The sequence below is a fragment of the Balaenoptera acutorostrata genome, chromosome 19, assembly GCF_949987535.1.
Source record: "Balaenoptera acutorostrata chromosome 19, mBalAcu1.1, whole genome shotgun sequence".
In the NCBI taxonomy this organism is placed as follows: Eukaryota; Metazoa; Chordata; class Mammalia; order Artiodactyla; family Balaenopteridae; genus Balaenoptera; species Balaenoptera acutorostrata.
In genome coordinates, this window is record NC_080082.1 from 61,513,633 (window position 1) to 61,529,711 (window position 16,079).

Sequence of the window (16,079 nt, forward strand, 5' to 3'; positions counted from 1 at the left end):
TTCGCTGGTGGCGCAGTGGTTAAGAATCCGCCTGCCAATGCAGGGGACATGGGTTCCAGTCCTGGTCCGGGAAGATCCCACACGCCGCGGAGCAGCTAAGCCCATGCGCCACAACTACTGAGCCCACGTGCCATATCTACTGAAACCCATGTGCTCTAGAGCCCATGCTCCGCAACAAGAGAAGCCACCGCAATGAGAAGCCAATGCACCACAACGAAGAGTAACCTCTGCTCGCCGCAACTAGAGAAAGCCTGCGCACAGCAACGAAGACCCAACACAGCCAAAAAATAAGAAATATATAAAAATAAAATAAATTTAAAAAAATAAAAATAAAACGTTCTCAATTAACTGCATCTTCCCTCCTATCAAGTACCTTTTTGCTCTGCTCCATTTCAGAGCACGATGTCCTCTTGCAGGAGATTGGGGGCACGAGAGAATGCTCACGTCCCAGAAGAGTTCCTGAGACTGGCTGCCAAGTGAGCATCCTGGCTTCATGCAGGAAAGAATTCAAGAGCGAGCCATAGTAAAGTAAAAGCTGGTTTATTAAGAGAGATAGGGACTTCCCTGGTGGTCCAGTGGTAAAGAATCTGCCTTCCAATGCAGGGGACGTGGGTTTGATCCCTGGTCGGGGAGCTAAGATCCCACATGCTGCGGAGCAACTAAGCCCGCACGCTGCAACTGCTGAGCTCATGTGCCTCAACTGGAGAGCCCGGGCACTGCAACGAAGAGACAGCCTGCCTCAATGAAGATCCCACGTGCTGCAACTTAGACCCAACGCAGCCAAACAATATATGGAAAATAGGTACAATAAAAGAAATAAAATATTTTAAAATTTATAAAAATAACATTAAAAAGAAAAAGAGAGGGGCTTCCCTGGTGGCTCAGTGGTTGAGAGTCTGCCTGCCAATGCGGGGGACACGGGTTCAAGCCCTGGTCTGGGAAGATCCCACATGCCGCGGAGCAGCTGGGCCCGTGAGCCACAACTACTGAGCCTACGCGTCTGGAGCCTGTGCCCCGCAACAAGAGAGGCCACGATAGTGAGAGGCCCGCGCACCGCGATGAAGAGTGGCCCCCGCTTGCCGCAACTAGAGAAAGCCCTCGCACAGAAACGAAGACCCAACACAGCCAAAAATAAAAATAAACAAATTAATAAATTAAGAAAAAAAAAAAAAAAGAAAAAGAGAGAGATGTACATTCCATAGGCAGGATGTGGTTGTCTCAGAAGGTGAAAGTGGCTCCAGGCTGTGGGGGTGATGAGTTTTTACGGTCTGGGGTAATTTCATGCACTGACAAGTGAGAAGATTATTCCAGCTATTTGGGGGAAGAGGCAGAAGTTGATTTGGGTAATTATTTCACAGTATATGCATGTGTCAGCTATCACATTGTACATCTTAAATATACACAATATTTATTTGTCAGTTATACCTCGATAAAGCTGGAAAAGAAGAAGGTGCAAGGTGTGCCAGGCTTGCCCCCTCTGAGGGGTGCTCATCCAGGCTGCACATGACAGCGATGAGGCATTTTGCAAATACCTTTGTTACCTGACCAGAGATTCCCCTTCACAAAGTCTGTGCGGGGCCCAGCCTCAGTGATACTTAAGGTGCCCTGGTGTATCCATCACTGAGCATCGTGACTGAGTCCCCCCGTTCCTGAGGGCTGAGATCTGGGCTGAGGCTGAGGGGCTCTGCTCTGCGTGGGGATGGATCAGGGCTGGTCTGTGACCTGCAGGGGGTCGTCGGGTCCAGCTGAGGTGCCCGCTGCTGCTGTGTACGTGAGGGCCTCACCAGGAGGGGAGCCTGATCTGAAGGAAAGGGTGGGAAACTCCTGTGTTGGTCTTTGTGTGGGAGTTTACTGTCCTGAGCCCCTCCTGGGACAGTGGGCAGCAGGGGACTGTCTGTTCCACATGCTGAGGTCTTCCCTGTGTGTGTGGCGGTGACTCAGGCAGCGGGTGTGTTGATTCTAAGCATTGAACAGCATCTTTTCAACTTTCAGGATCGACCTCTAAAGACTCATATTGTCTGAGGAAGAAGCCCATAAGAGGAGGGAGAGGAAAGAACAGGAGTCAGAAATGGCTCTTTCTCAGGTAAAGTGATGTTCTTGGTTGATTGTTCTGTTTCTTCTTCCTTCTTTGCGTTTGCTAATCTCTGAATCTAGAGTAGCCTTAGATTCCATCTGTGACACAGTTTTCTACTCTGTAGAATGGAAACATCTTTCTCTAATGAGCTATTACATTGATAACAAGTTAATTCAGGTAGAGCATTTAGAGAAACACGTAACGTATAGGAAGTGTTCAACAACTTGTAGCCATTGCTGTTATCGTCATCCCAGTTTTTAGATTCCGACCTCTCTTTAACACTTCTGTATAGACAACTCAGTGTTGAATTTTTATTTGTGTATTTCATGTATCATACCGAAAAATGAGAAATCCACATTGATTTGGAGGCTATCATAATCTCCTATGGAAAAGCATAAGAAATTAGAGAGGCATAATGTGCCCCAAATACCTCTACATGGATCTGTCAGAATACATACTTCAACTGAATCGATCCTTACCCCTCTCTCTTCTTCTCATTTTGTATGCAGATAAGAACTCTCCTCATGGCCCCATGGTGAAAATGTGTTTTCATTTCAGGAACGGTTGGCCTTCGAGGATGTGGCCATCAGATTCTCTCAGGAGGAGTGGGAATGCCTGGACCCTGCTCAGAGGGCCTTGTACAGGGACGTGATGCTGGAGACCTACAGGAACCTGCTCTCCCTGGGTGAGGATAACTTCCCTCTGAAGTTGGGATCTGTCCTTGGGTATCTTTGCATTTTCCCTCACGTGCCTCTTGGGAGCCCCTGCCTTGCTTGACTGAGCTCAAAGCCCTGTTGACTCAGACATGAAAAGTTTCATAATGTGGCGTGAGGACTTTAAACTTGCCTTTCTTCATGTGATCTGCCCATGTTATGATACATCAAGGGTGGTTCCAGAGCTTAAATAGGCATAAAGCCTTATAGCGAACTTAGAATATCCACTTCCCTCTCTGCTACCCCTGTGTTTTTGATTCAGTAGTCCTTGAAAGAGAGCTAGGTGTCTGTATATTACACTGTTCCTTATGCATTCAGGAGGGGGCAAGCAGTGGATGAATTTGTGAAATATTTTCCTAGACCCATCTATAATGTCCTCACACATTAGCTGAACAAAGAGCTGGGATTCTGGAAACGACACAGCACATGATCTTCCTTTCTTGCAGTTAGCAGTAATTACTGTTTCTGACCTGATTATTATTATCTCCATTTTAGTGTAAGGGAAAGAGCGCTGGACTCTGGAGAGGGAAGTGAAAATAGTGAAAAAAAAACGAAAGGGGTGGGAAAGTATCAAAAATGTGGACACAGGTCAGATCTCAGATGGACAGAGAGGAGGCCACACCATTAACAGTTTTGGGGAAACTCTCCCCAAGTGGGAGAGTTCTATGGGACTACAGAAGTTTTTTTTATTATTTGAGTTCTCAGAGGAAATTTTTCTTCTCCCCAACTTATCACTCTGTCTGTCAACATGTAAAATGTATTCTTTCACCCTCCGGTGGGGCTGCAGCTCCTACAGAGACAAAGGCAAAGTTTTTCTCATGATCTACACTCTGCCATCTGGCCCCTGTGAACTCTTCGGTCCCTGACTTTGAGGAGCATGGGACAGGATGTTTTACAGAGGTTTGTCTCCCCTTCTGAACTTGATTTCATTGGTCGCTCAGTTCTTAGCCCATATAGGTAAGAGCTGACACCTCTGTAGTGGTAACACGTGGACCTATCCTGGTTTCATCTCCATTTGCTGTACTTGGGAGACCTAATCAGAAGGTGAGAAAACACTGGCTGCTCTTTGATTCCGTCTGTCACCCCAGAACCTGCATGGAGCTGTCTCAAGCCCCGTCTACCTGTTTAGATCCCTCAGACCTTCCTTTTGTTCTGTTTTTTGCCACACAGCTTGGGGGTGTGTAGTGGGACGTGCGTTGGATCATCTGTGATTGTTACTTAAGAAAACTGTAAAGACAGTGGGCAGAGTGGTCCTCTTTTTGATCCCAAATCCTACATGGGGATTATATGTCAGTCTTTCAGGCTCTTAGCTTTGTGTCTGTGGGTAGAACACACAGTCCTATGTCAAGATCCTACAATATCTGACCCCCATATCTTATATTTTTCTCATTCTTCCACTGCTCTATCTGATCTGGGAATGTAAACTCTTCCCTGATTTCATACTGTGTTAAATATGCATGATTTTGCCTCTGAAGCTTGCTTTTGAAATACACATTCCTGGGATCTGAGGTTTCATCCTCTGTTTTTTTGCTGTGACAATCCACTTTTGGGGGATAGACAGACTCTTGGGACTCTCCTATGGGGTGGGTTTATTTGGTGACAGAAAACTCTTGATGGAGAACACTTTTGAGTAGTATGTTGCAATGTTATCCTGCTACATACAGAAGCACCACTTGAAGCCACTCAGTAGAGTGGTCAGCATGTCCCAGGATACTGAGATGGAAGGTACACAAGAGCCTGACTGATAAGTGTTTCCAGTTTTCTGGTCCTTGAGGACTGTCAGTGGAGCATCTCTCGAGGGCACCATGACAGCATTGATCACATATACTGGTGATCATGCCATCTGAGCCACACTAAATAATACAGGAATTTCTCCTGGGAACAACATTGTCCAAGTTCATATCCTCGTATTTCTGAGGCTGTTGACTAAACTATTGTCCATACCACATTTTTCGTCCCCTGTAAGTGCCATTGTTCATCCTTCCTCAACACGTATTATTTTGAAGCATCTTAATGACTGAGCTTATGAAGCTGAACGATGATACGCCTAGTGTTCTTTGTTTTATATTTGCAGTGTGTGGGAGGGTTGAATTGGGGAATGAACATTCTTTTATATATTTTACACTATTTCCTTCTTTAGTGATGGTGATATGGCTCATCAGCAGTTTCCCTAAATCCTACCCTTCGTCCAGAATATTTTGAAAAGATAGTCTTTTTAAACAAATTTTACTGAAGTATAGTTGATTTACAAAGTCATGTTAATTTCTGCTGTACAGCAGAGTGATTCAGTTATACATATCTATTCTTTTTTGTTGTTGTTGTGGACCATTTTTAAAGTCTTCATTGAATTTGTTACAATATTGCTTCTGTTTTATGTTTTGGTTTTTTGGCCACGAGGTATGTGGGATCTTAGTTCCCTGACCAGGGATCGAACCCGCACCCCCTGCATTGGAAGGTGAAGTCTTAACCACTGGACCGCCAGGGAAGTTCCTACATATCTATTCTTTTTCATATTCTTTTCCATATAGTTTATTATAAGATATTGAATATAGTTCCCTGTGCTATATAGTAGGATCTTGTTGTTTATCCATCCTATATAAACATAGTAGTTTCCATTTGCTAATCCCAAACTCCCAATTTGTCCCCTCCCACCCACCCACCCACCCTTGGCAACCACAAGTCTGTTCTCTATGTCTGTGAGTCTGTTTCTGTTTCATAGATATGTTCATTTGTGCTGTATTTTAGATTCCACATATAAGTGATATCATATGGTATTTGTCTTTCTCTTTCTGACTTACTTTGCTTAGTATGAGAATCTCTAGGTCCATTCAAGTTGCTGCAAATGGCATTATTTTATTCTTTCTTATGGCTTTTTATAGTATTCTATTGTATATATGTACCACATCTTTATCCATTCATCTGTCGATGGACATTTAGGTTGTTTTCATGTCTTGGCTATTGTAAATAGTGCTACTATTTATAATAGGGGTGCATGTATCTTGAAAAGATAGTCTTTTTAATTTATTTTTTTTAATTTATTTTTATTTTTATTTATTTATTTTGGCCATACCGGGCAGCATGCGGGATCTCAGTTCCCTGACCAGGGACTGAACCTGGGCCACAGCAGTGACAGTGCTGAATCCTAACCACTAGACCACCAGGGAACTCCACCATCACACTCCTGTTTCTCTTACTTTCTGTGTAAATTGGGGTTATGTACATAAACCCTCTTAAGTCTACCTCCCTTATTTGAAAAATAATGGTAGTTTACCTCAGGCTTTTAAAACAAATGAGTACTGTCAGATGGCTTATAATATTGCACATTTATGGAAAGACTCATAAGTTACTGTTATTTAATTAGATATATCAACTTTCTCTCATGTTTGTTATGCGATATCCCTTTGTCTGCATTATATTTTGTAATTTTTTATTTTGCAACTTGTTCTCAACAATGTTGTCTCTGACCTTAGATCATAGATTTTTAAAGCACACACTTCATATTACATATATTTTGGGGACAATGAACTGGAGAATTAAAGGGCATTGCATAGAGAGGGAATTGCTCTGCTTGGCTGTTATATAATAGCAGTCATGAAATCATGTGACTTCTGACTTCTTTCTTCAGTTCTTATTCTTTATAATGCCATATATTTTCCTGACCTGATATTTTAGGAGTCAGTTATCTCAACACATTTTACAGTTTTCATATTGTGTGTTCTTTCTGGAGTAAAAGTCTTTTCTTTATTCTTAAGGGGGAGTGTTTAGCGTTCCATAGAATATGATATTCTATAACATGGTTACTTATTACTGCTCGTTTTATCATGGGTTACTAGAATAGTGCATTTATTAATCTTTTAAAAAAATATTTATTTATTTATTTATTTATTTGGCTGCATCGGGTCTTTGTTGCGGCACATGGGATTTTCGTTGCGGTGTTTGTTGTGGCGTGTGGGCTTCTCTCTAGTTGTGGCATGCAGGTTTTTCTCTTCTCTAGCTGTGGAGTGGGCTCCAGAGCACGTGGTTCTGTAGTTTGCGGCATGTGGGCTCTAGTTGAGGCGCGTGAGCTCAGTAGTTGTGGCACGTGGGCTTAGTTGCCCTGTGGCATGTGAGATCTCAGTTCCCTGACCAGGGATCGAACCTGCATCCCCTGCATTGGAAGGCGATTTCTTTACCACTGGACCACCAGGGAAGTCCCTTTTTATTAATTTTTATTGTGATTTACAATTGATGGTGTTTCAGAATGTATTATGCAATATAATTGACATGTACTTGTTAATGTTATAAAATGCCTATTCTTCATGGGTACTGATACTTTTATAACAGGTATTTAGAAAAATATTTCATTTTTTAAACATTGTTTTATTAAATTCTTCTTTTTCTCAGTGCTGTATTTGTTTTGCAGTTCTAAACTGCCATTTATTTACGTTTTTTGTTGGATAAGCTTGATTTGGATTATTTACCATTACAATATATTGTCTATTTTTTGTCATTTATTTCTGTATTGATACAATAAGTATGTAAATACTGTATGCAGATTAGGTATAATTAGTATGCAGAAAATACGTCTGATATATTTCTCCTCAGTTACAGTCAGTTGGTATGTGCTTTGGGGTTTTGGTCATGGGATTAGCCGTTTTTTGAGAGCTAAACATAAGTTTGCACCATGTGAGTGTTTTTATCATAGATTGCTTGAAATGAGGCTACCCTAAAATTAATTTTAATTACATGTGATCACACTTTCTTTATTAAAGAATCCTGTTTCTTTAATGTTTCTCAAAATGTGAAGATCATGGTTGGGAAGTTTCTTAACTACATTCAGTGTGTTATTTTTGGTATAATGTTATGTTTTCTACATAAAATATTTATTCATGAATCGTAATTAATAAGAAACCTATGGTATTTTGTATCTTGTAGGTATCTCTCCTACACATGTTATCAAGAAATTACAACCAAAGGAGAACACTAATTCAACAGATATATTCCAGACAGTGATTTTGGGAAGACACGAAAGCCATGAAGTCAAAAGTTTTTACTTAAGGGAAATCCGAGAAAATATGCATCACTTTGAGTGTCAGTGGAGAGATGATGAGAGAAATTACAAAGGAATGCCTGTAACCCATAATGAAAATCTCACTGATAGAAAAGATCAACATGGTAGAAGTGATGCAGGAAACAAGCCTATTGAAAATAAGCTTGCATTAAGCTTTCAGGATGAACTGCAGATATTTCACACTGAAAGGAAAAGTTATGAATGTAATCAAGTTGAGAAGTTCATCAACAATAGTTCCTCAATTTCAGCTCTCCAAAGAATTACTCCTAGTGTCGGAACCGACACTTCTAATATGTATGGGAATGATTTTATCCATCCTTCAATACTGACACAAGACCATAAAGCACACAGGGAAAAACCTTACAAATGTAATGAGTGTGGCAGAGCCTTTAGTATGTGCTCAAGCCTCACGAACCATCAAGTAATCCATACTGGAGAGAAACCTTACCAATGTAATGAATGTGACAAGGCTTTTTTCCATAGTTCCAAACTTGTAAAACATCAAAGAATTCATAGTGGAGAGAAACCACACAAATGTAATGAATGTGGTAAAGCTTTTATCCAAAGTTCAAGCCTGGCTGACCATCAGAAAAGTCATGCTGGAGAGAAACCATACAAGTGTGATGAATGTGGCAAAGCCTTTATTGTGCATTCAAGCCTAATCAACCATCAGGTAGTCCACACTGGAGGGAAACCTTACCCATGTAATGAATGTGGGAAGACTTTCATCAAACGTTCAAACCTTAGGCTTCATGAGAGAATTCATACTGGAGAGAAGCCATACAGGTGTATTGAATGTGGCAAGGCCTTTAGGCAATGGTCTGACATCAGGATTCACCAAAGAATTCATGCTGGAGAGAAGCCTTTCAAATGTAATGAGTGCGGCAAAGCCTTTACTCAGGGCTCACACCTCACTAGACATCAGGTAATCCATACAGGAGAGAAACCATATAAATGCGATGTATGTGACAAGGTCTTCAGTCAGAATTCACACCTTGCAAGTCATCGGAGAATTCATACTGGGGAAAAACCATACAAATGTAATGAGTGTGGGAAAGCCTTTATTGTTCGTTCAAGCCTAACTTACCATGAGGTAATTCATACTGGAGAGAAATCTTACAAATGCAATGAATGTGGCAAGGCTTTTATCAAGAGTTCACATCTTAGGCATCATGAGAGGATTCATACTGGAGAGAAGCCATACAGGTGTATTGAATGTGGCAAGACTTTTCAGCAATGGTCTGACATCACTACTCACCAAAGAATTCATGCTAGAGAGAAGCCTTTCAAATGTAGTGAGTGCAGCAAAGCTTTTACTCAGGGTTCACACCTCACTACACATCAGATAATCCATACTGGAGAGAAAACATATAAATGCAATGTATGTGGTAAGCTCTTCAGTCAAAATTCACACCTAGCAAATCATCGGAGAATTCATACTGGAGAGAAACCATACAAATGTAATGAGTGTGGCAAAGTCTTCAGTCAAAATTCACACCTTGTAAATCACCAGAGAATTCATACTGGAGAGAGACCTTACAAATGTAATGAATGTGGCAAGGCTTTTAGCAGGCGTTCACACCTTAGGCTTCATGAGAAGATTCATACTAGAGAGAAATCATACAAATGTATTGAGTGTGGCAAAGCCTTTAGACAGTGATCCTACCTCAGGATTCACCAAAGAATTCATTCTGGAGAGAAACCTTACAAATGCTGTGATTGTGGCAAAGCTTTTACTCGGGGCTCACACCTCCAGTCATCAGAAAATCCATACTGGACAGAACCTTACAGATGTACTGAGTGTTGCAAGGCTTTTAGGTATTGCCTTAAACTCAGGGTTCACCAAATAGCCCATACTTAACAAATGCAATGAATGTGGCAAATTTTCAACTTACTGCACACTTTTCACCAAGTAACAGGATCTGTATTCTGGAGTGAAACCATACAAGTGTAGTGTGTGTGATAAGGATATTTTATTCAAATATCAAACGTTGGGGAACATATTGGATGGACACCTTTAAAATGCAATAAACATGGCAAAGGCTTTCACTTGAGTTAAGTATTAGGCAACAGCAGAGTCCCAAAGATCAAAACTATGGAGCATCAGAGGATTTATGTTGGAGAGCAACCTTACAAATGTAATGAATGTTGTAAGGCTTCTTCAGATGTGCATGCCTTTGGCATAATGAGAGAATTTATGCAGGACAGAAAATATACAGGTATACTTAACATGGAAATACCTTTAAGAAACAGTGTGTCCTTAGGATTCACCAAACAATTCATATTGGGGAGAATCTTTATAAAAGTAGTTGGTAAATTTCTTCACCACTTCTCACAACAGACCGCACTTCGAGGAACCATACTAGGAATAACTAAGTCTTCAGTTTTCTGAGATTAGCCTGAGATAATTGTACAGTGCAGAATAATTAAAAGTCAAAATCTGTTAAAACTCATGACATGATGTTTATCACAGGAGCAAGGACTCATGCGGAAATGGCCCATTCAGTGTATAAAATATTTAAATATTTGAGTTTTCTTGAAAGAGTACATTGCTATTCATGACTTTCAACCTGAAGGTTGAAGTCTGTTGAACTTATGCCTTCATTACAGTCGTTTCATGATGGTCTCTGGGAAGAAATCAATAAGGTGAAGGGGCTGACTTTATTAGGTGTGGTTCATTGACATCCATGTTCCCTGGAAAAATAAGAACAGAAAATTATCAAATTCAGTAGTGTGTGAATTAGCATTAGGGAAGGGCAGAGAATACTGTAAAACTGTGACATGACTCATCATGCTTATTATGTTCAGGGTGCCCTTCTGTAGATAGGCCAGTGTGGGTTATAGGAAAGAATGTTCTATCAACTGACCATGAACAGAGCAGATTGGACATTAAAGGACTTGGGCTTGCAGGCCACAACTACTGAGCCTGCATGCCACAACTACAGAAGCCCGCATGCCTAGAGCCCGTGTTCCGCAACAAAGAGAAGCCACCCCAAGAGAAGCCCATGCACTGCAACGAAGAGTAGCCCCCACTCGCCACAACTAGAGAAAGCCTGCACGCAGCAATGAAGACCCAATGCAGCCACAAAAATAAATAAATAAAGTGCAAATTAAAAAAAAAAAAAAAGGACTTGGGCTTTTCATGGGAGGAGAGTTACAGGTTATTAGGTACTGATTATGTGGTAGAAATAATGCAGGTGAAATGGTGGTCATTTTCTCCATTGACTGGCAATAGTTGTTGTGTATCAGTGATTAATGAAAAATTAGCCTTATTCTTGGAAATTGAAGAGAGAGCCGTTATCTTGAAAGGAAAATGTAATCAAAAGGACCAGAAAAGTATGTGCATGTGTATGATTCATATTTAGCTGCTGCCATTACATTTTGCTACTGTTTTATTCAGAATGTATCGTAAGTCTCGTGCTTTAATAAAATTTTTATCGTTTTTTTCCGTAACTCTGAATGGATCATGTTCCTTGCACCAACACAGTTTTATCCCACTTCGGTACTTCATAACGGAAACGAACAATGCACCATAGGCTCTCAAGGTTGAAAGAATCTATAACAATTTCTTTCCATGATGGATTCAAAGAACATAGAGTTTGGGGATTATATATTCATAATTTGCATTTGAGTTATTCTCTCCGCGCTCTGTCCATAGCAGTGCAATTACAGACTCTGGCCCCCTAAAACCTACGCCCCTGTTCATGAATGCGCACTATATTATATGTGCGCCATGTAATGTTTCCTGATGTCCTGTTTTGTGCCCAAATAAAGCCCATAGTATGCACCTTGATTTACCGGAAGTGAAAATAGCAATAACAAACACATGAAAAAATTAGGAAATAAAAAACTAAAAGGTTAAAAGTAATCTCTTTTTGAGCTTGGAGCACTCTAAAATAATTTAGAATGAACACTGTAATAGGAACTTTTTTTGTTTCATAAAACTAGAAATTTCACATATTCACTCCCCAACATTTTTGTTCTTGTTCATTTGCAGTGGCAGTCGTCCACCGGAACAGGAGGGAACCACACCCAAAGTTTGGTTTGGATGTTGAGACAGATGAGGCCGTATGCTAAAGTGTTACGAGAACGTTTGTTACCTTCTGAAACTTTCTAGGGGGAGCAGAGTAGACTTCCAAGCTGTTTAAAAAATGGCTTGACAAAACGGAATGGTGACTGGCTTGGTCTGTTAAGGTGATTACTGGATGAGGATGAGGGGAGGGTACCTGCTTATGGTGAACTTCCAGTTGGTATCAAAAGAATGAGCCCTTAGCTTTTTTTTTATCAACCTGCCCAGATAGGCAGCATAGGAAGAGGTTGTTTTGAAACTCTCAAGGTGTCAGTAGTCAGACATCAAAAAAATGCAGTCAGACTGTTTAACGAAACATTGAATGTTTACTCCTGACACTTCTGATTTCTTGGTTGGGAAAGACCACACTTTAGTTCATGCTATGAATTTATTACACTCCTTTTCCTGCTGTACACATAGGTTCCATTGTGCAATATGGTTGTTGAAGATGCTAGTAAATTACTATTTAGATAAATTGCCTAAGATATTTTTACACTAGCCTAATGAACATTAATGTTTGGAAATATTTATTGGGTAATAAATACTAAATAATTTTAATAGAAGATCAGCTTTCCATAGGATGTTAAAATGTTGATTTCAAATTATAGTATTAAGTAATATGCTGCATGATTCATTGTCAGCTATGGTAAAATTCCTTTTTTTAAAAAAATTTAATTTTGGCTGCTTTGGGTCTTTGTTGCTGCATGCGGGCTTTCTCTAGTTGCGGCAAGCGGGGTCTACTCTTCGTTGCGGTGCGTGGGCTTCTCATTGCAGTGGCTTCTCTTGTTGTGGAGCACGGGCTCTAGGCGCGCGGGCTTCAGTAGTTGTGGCACGCAGGCTCAGTAGTTGTGGCACACGGGCTTAGTTGCGCCGCGGCATGTGGGATCTTCCCGGACCAGGGCTCGAACCCATGTCCCCTGCATTGGCAGGTGGATTCTTAACCACTGTGCCACCAGGGAAGTCCTCTTTTGTTTTTTTAGTACAATTTTTCCTCAGCATTATTTTTTCCATCCACATTTTGTGACCCAGATTTAATGTTTAATTTACATTTTTTCCCTGTCTTATACCAAGGAATACATAAATGAATGGATATTTTGAAACTTTTGTAACATGAAAATGCACATAAGACAATGTCAGGTACGTAATAGATGCACTATGAAGAAAGACTTCCTTTAGGACTTTAGTTCAATCAGTTAATACACATAGAAATATTTAGAAATATTGCAAAATTGATGATAATTTTGGTGAAAGTAAATTCCAGTGTCTTCTCAAGACCTTTTATTTTACCGGCTGCTTTGTTATCCACATCTGACACAGCTTTCAGAAATAGAGAACAAAGAAAAGAGAGAAAATATAATTTTTAAATAAAAGTCAACTACCTAATTACCCTCAAATGAACATATAGTAATTTGAAGTTACATTATGTTTAGGAATTATTGACTGAAGTATATTATGATGTAAACAACTTTTTCTCAAAGGTATTTGAAGGTAATTCACCAGTGTGGAACAGAAAAACTGTTTTACAGAAGAATGCAGGGACTTCCCTGGTGGTCCAGTGGCTAAGACTCGGGGCTTCCAGTGCAGGGGGCGCGGGTTCATCCCTGGTCGGGGAACTGAGATCCCACATGCTGCCTGTGTGCAGCCAAAAAGAAGGCAGTTCTCATTAAAAGGAAATTTTTTCTTTTCTCTTTTTATTGTATCTATATGAGATGATGGAGTTATCATTTCACAATATATATAAGTCAGACCATTCTGCTGTACGCCTTAAACTCGATCTATGTCAGTTATATCTCAAAATTGGGGGAGGGAGGTGCTGGTTTTAAAAAGTCAAAACACTTCAGCAAAAAATAAAATGCAATGTATAACAATGTTTTAAAACGTATTGTTGGGATTTCCCTGGTGGCGTAGTGGTTAAGAATCCGCCTGCCAACAGAGGGGACACGGGTTCAATCCGTGGTCGGGGAAGATCCCACATGCCGCGGATCAACTAAGCCTGTGCGCCACAACTACTGAGCCTGCGTGCTGCAACTACTGAAGCCTGTGCGCCTAGAGCCTGTGCTCCGCAACAAGAGAAGCCACCGGAATGAGAAGCCCGCGCACCGCAAAGAAGAGTAGTACCCTCTCGCTGCAACTAGAGAAAGCCCGTGCACAGCGACGAAGACCCAAAGCTGCCAAAAGTAAATTTATTTTAAAAAAATAATAAAATGTGTTACTCATTTTTTTGCCGCACCGGGCGGCTTGTAGGATCCTAGTTCCCCTACCAGGATCAAACCCCGGCCCTCGGCAGTGAGAAGGTGGAGTCCTAGCCACTGGACTGCCAGGAAATTCCCAAAATGCATTGCTCTTTTTAAAGCAATGGTTAGTGTGCTGAATTATCAAATGCCTTAGTCCTCCAGTCTCAGACCCCAGGTCTTGTCCCTATGAGTCTGCAACTGAGCAGTGCTGAGTTTGGCCTCCTGAGTGAGTGGGGAATAGACAGAAAAACCTGTACTGTACGGTGGTGTCAGTATGAAATGGCCCATTCTACCCAGGGAGAGTTTTGTATTTCACATTCTAGTCTGTAATGCAGAGAGAACGCTACTTCTTGTTTACTTAAACTGCTTAAATTTAATTGCAGGAAATGTTCCTGGATCCAACCACCTTCTCACATCAAACTCCCAAGACCCGAGTTCCCAGACCTCTGAATTGCTTCAGCCTCACTAGCAGGACTTCTGGCCACCCGCTGGCAAAAACAGCTTTTGACTTAAACCGTTTTCAACTTGTCAAGAGGAAAAGATCTCAGTTTCCGACGTAAGTGTTTCACACAACTGTAAGCTTTTGCCTTAAAACCGTTGCAGACAGTAACTTGAAGCAGAGAGGAACTCTGCTGCACAAAGGAACAAAAGACATTTGAGCATTTCTGAACCCGGAAAAGACGTCTTCAGAGCCAGGTGGGTGGCGTGCAGGCCCCGCCCCCTGACCGATCTCTCCGGGTCCCTGCGCCGACCTGGGCTCTTTACGCCCCGCCCCTCGCCGCTAGCGCCCCGCCCAGGCCCCTCGATCCTGGGAGCCCCGCCTGTAACTCCGCGGGCGTAGTTTCTTTTGGAACCAGAAGCAGGGGGCAGGGAGTGGAGGTCACACGGCAGGGGGTTTCTGTTTTCTAGTGTAAATCTGTGCTGCGCGGTTCCCCCATACTCCATCCTCAGGGTCTCGGTGTCACTACGGATCTTAAATCCCCGCACCTGCGCTTGCGCCACAGTAAACCCAGACGTCGCCGTTACAGATCGGCTGTGTTTTCCTTTGGGTTTGAAATTGCTCTGAGGCTGGTCCCTGCCTTTAGATTTTCGACCTTCGGTTCCCGTAGACACCGCCTTTAGGGTCGTTTTCCTCCATAAAACCCTTTACTCCCTCCCCCTCCATGTAACGTCCCCTTCCACGAGGTGGATTCGCGCCCCCCCCAGCCTCGCCCTCTCGGCCCCTGGAGGGCAGCGCCGGCCGCCCCGCTCCCGGACAGGCCGCGTCCTCTCCGCGGTCCTGGGATTCTGCAGAGCCCGCCCCTCTCCTGAGACCCCCTCCCTCCCTCCCATCCCCTCTGTCCTCGCCTCCTCCTCAGGTCGGTCCTTCGGCTCTCCCGGCCTCCCCTTCCTAGGCAGCCCTTCCCCTCACCCCGCGTAGGTGACCTGGGCCAGCCGTGTGACACCCAGTGTTCCTCTGTCTCAAATTCCACCGGATGGAAAATGCTCTCTGGCGGTGGGCGAGTATCTTATTCAGTCGCCATCCCTGTAAATACGTGGGCGAGGGGCATCAGGAGAAGCAGAGACGGAAAGCGACTGAGAAAGAAATAGAAAAACTGAGATGAGAAAAGAATGAGGGAGAACCGATGGAAACATAGACGATGGGCCGATGGACTTGGAAACAGCAACTTGAAAGACGGTAACCTGTGAAAGCAGGTGAATAAAACAAGTTTATAGAAGTGGGATCTGCAGGGAGACAGACGAAGGTGAGCAAAATAGGGAGAGGGGCTGTAAATCAGCGGTAGGAGAGAGGGCCCAATGGTGAGGCACTTCACACAGAGAGTGGGCGAAGAGGATAAGAGTTGGAACCTTGGTCTACAGAGCAACCTGGTGCTGGGAGAGAAAGAAGAAAACTACTGATTGAAGGAGCTGAGAAAGAAAGCGAGCAGGAAGGAAGCAC

At 42.3% G+C, this 16,079-nt stretch overlaps 1 protein-coding gene and 1 non-coding gene across 2 annotated transcripts; one reads left to right on the forward strand and one right to left on the reverse strand.

Annotated features, from left to right (window-relative positions):
* The first annotated feature begins 254 nt into the window (after window positions 1-254).
* On the forward strand, window positions 255-9,643 carry LOC130705658 (zinc finger protein 160-like). The gene is made up of 4 exons (XM_057533528.1): window positions 255-476; window positions 1,993-2,083; window positions 2,633-2,759; window positions 7,702-9,643. The coding sequence occupies exons 2-4, from the start codon at window positions 2,069-2,071 to the stop codon at window positions 9,495-9,497; spliced, it is 1,938 nt and encodes a 645-aa protein (XP_057389511.1). The 5' UTR covers window positions 255-476; window positions 1,993-2,068; the 3' UTR covers window positions 9,498-9,643.
* On the reverse strand, window positions 5,880-5,951 carry TRNAD-GUC (transfer RNA aspartic acid (anticodon GUC)). The gene has a single exon. It is a non-coding gene; the product is annotated as a tRNA-Asp (tRNA).
* Window positions 9,644-16,079: the final 6,436 nt, after the last annotated feature.

Coding starts and splice junctions, on each gene's coding strand:
- LOC130705658 (XM_057533528.1), top strand. Junction 2,760..7,701: donor CAGGAACCTGCTCTCCCTGG/GTGAGGATAACT, acceptor TGTATCTTGTAG/GTATCTCTCCTACACATGTT.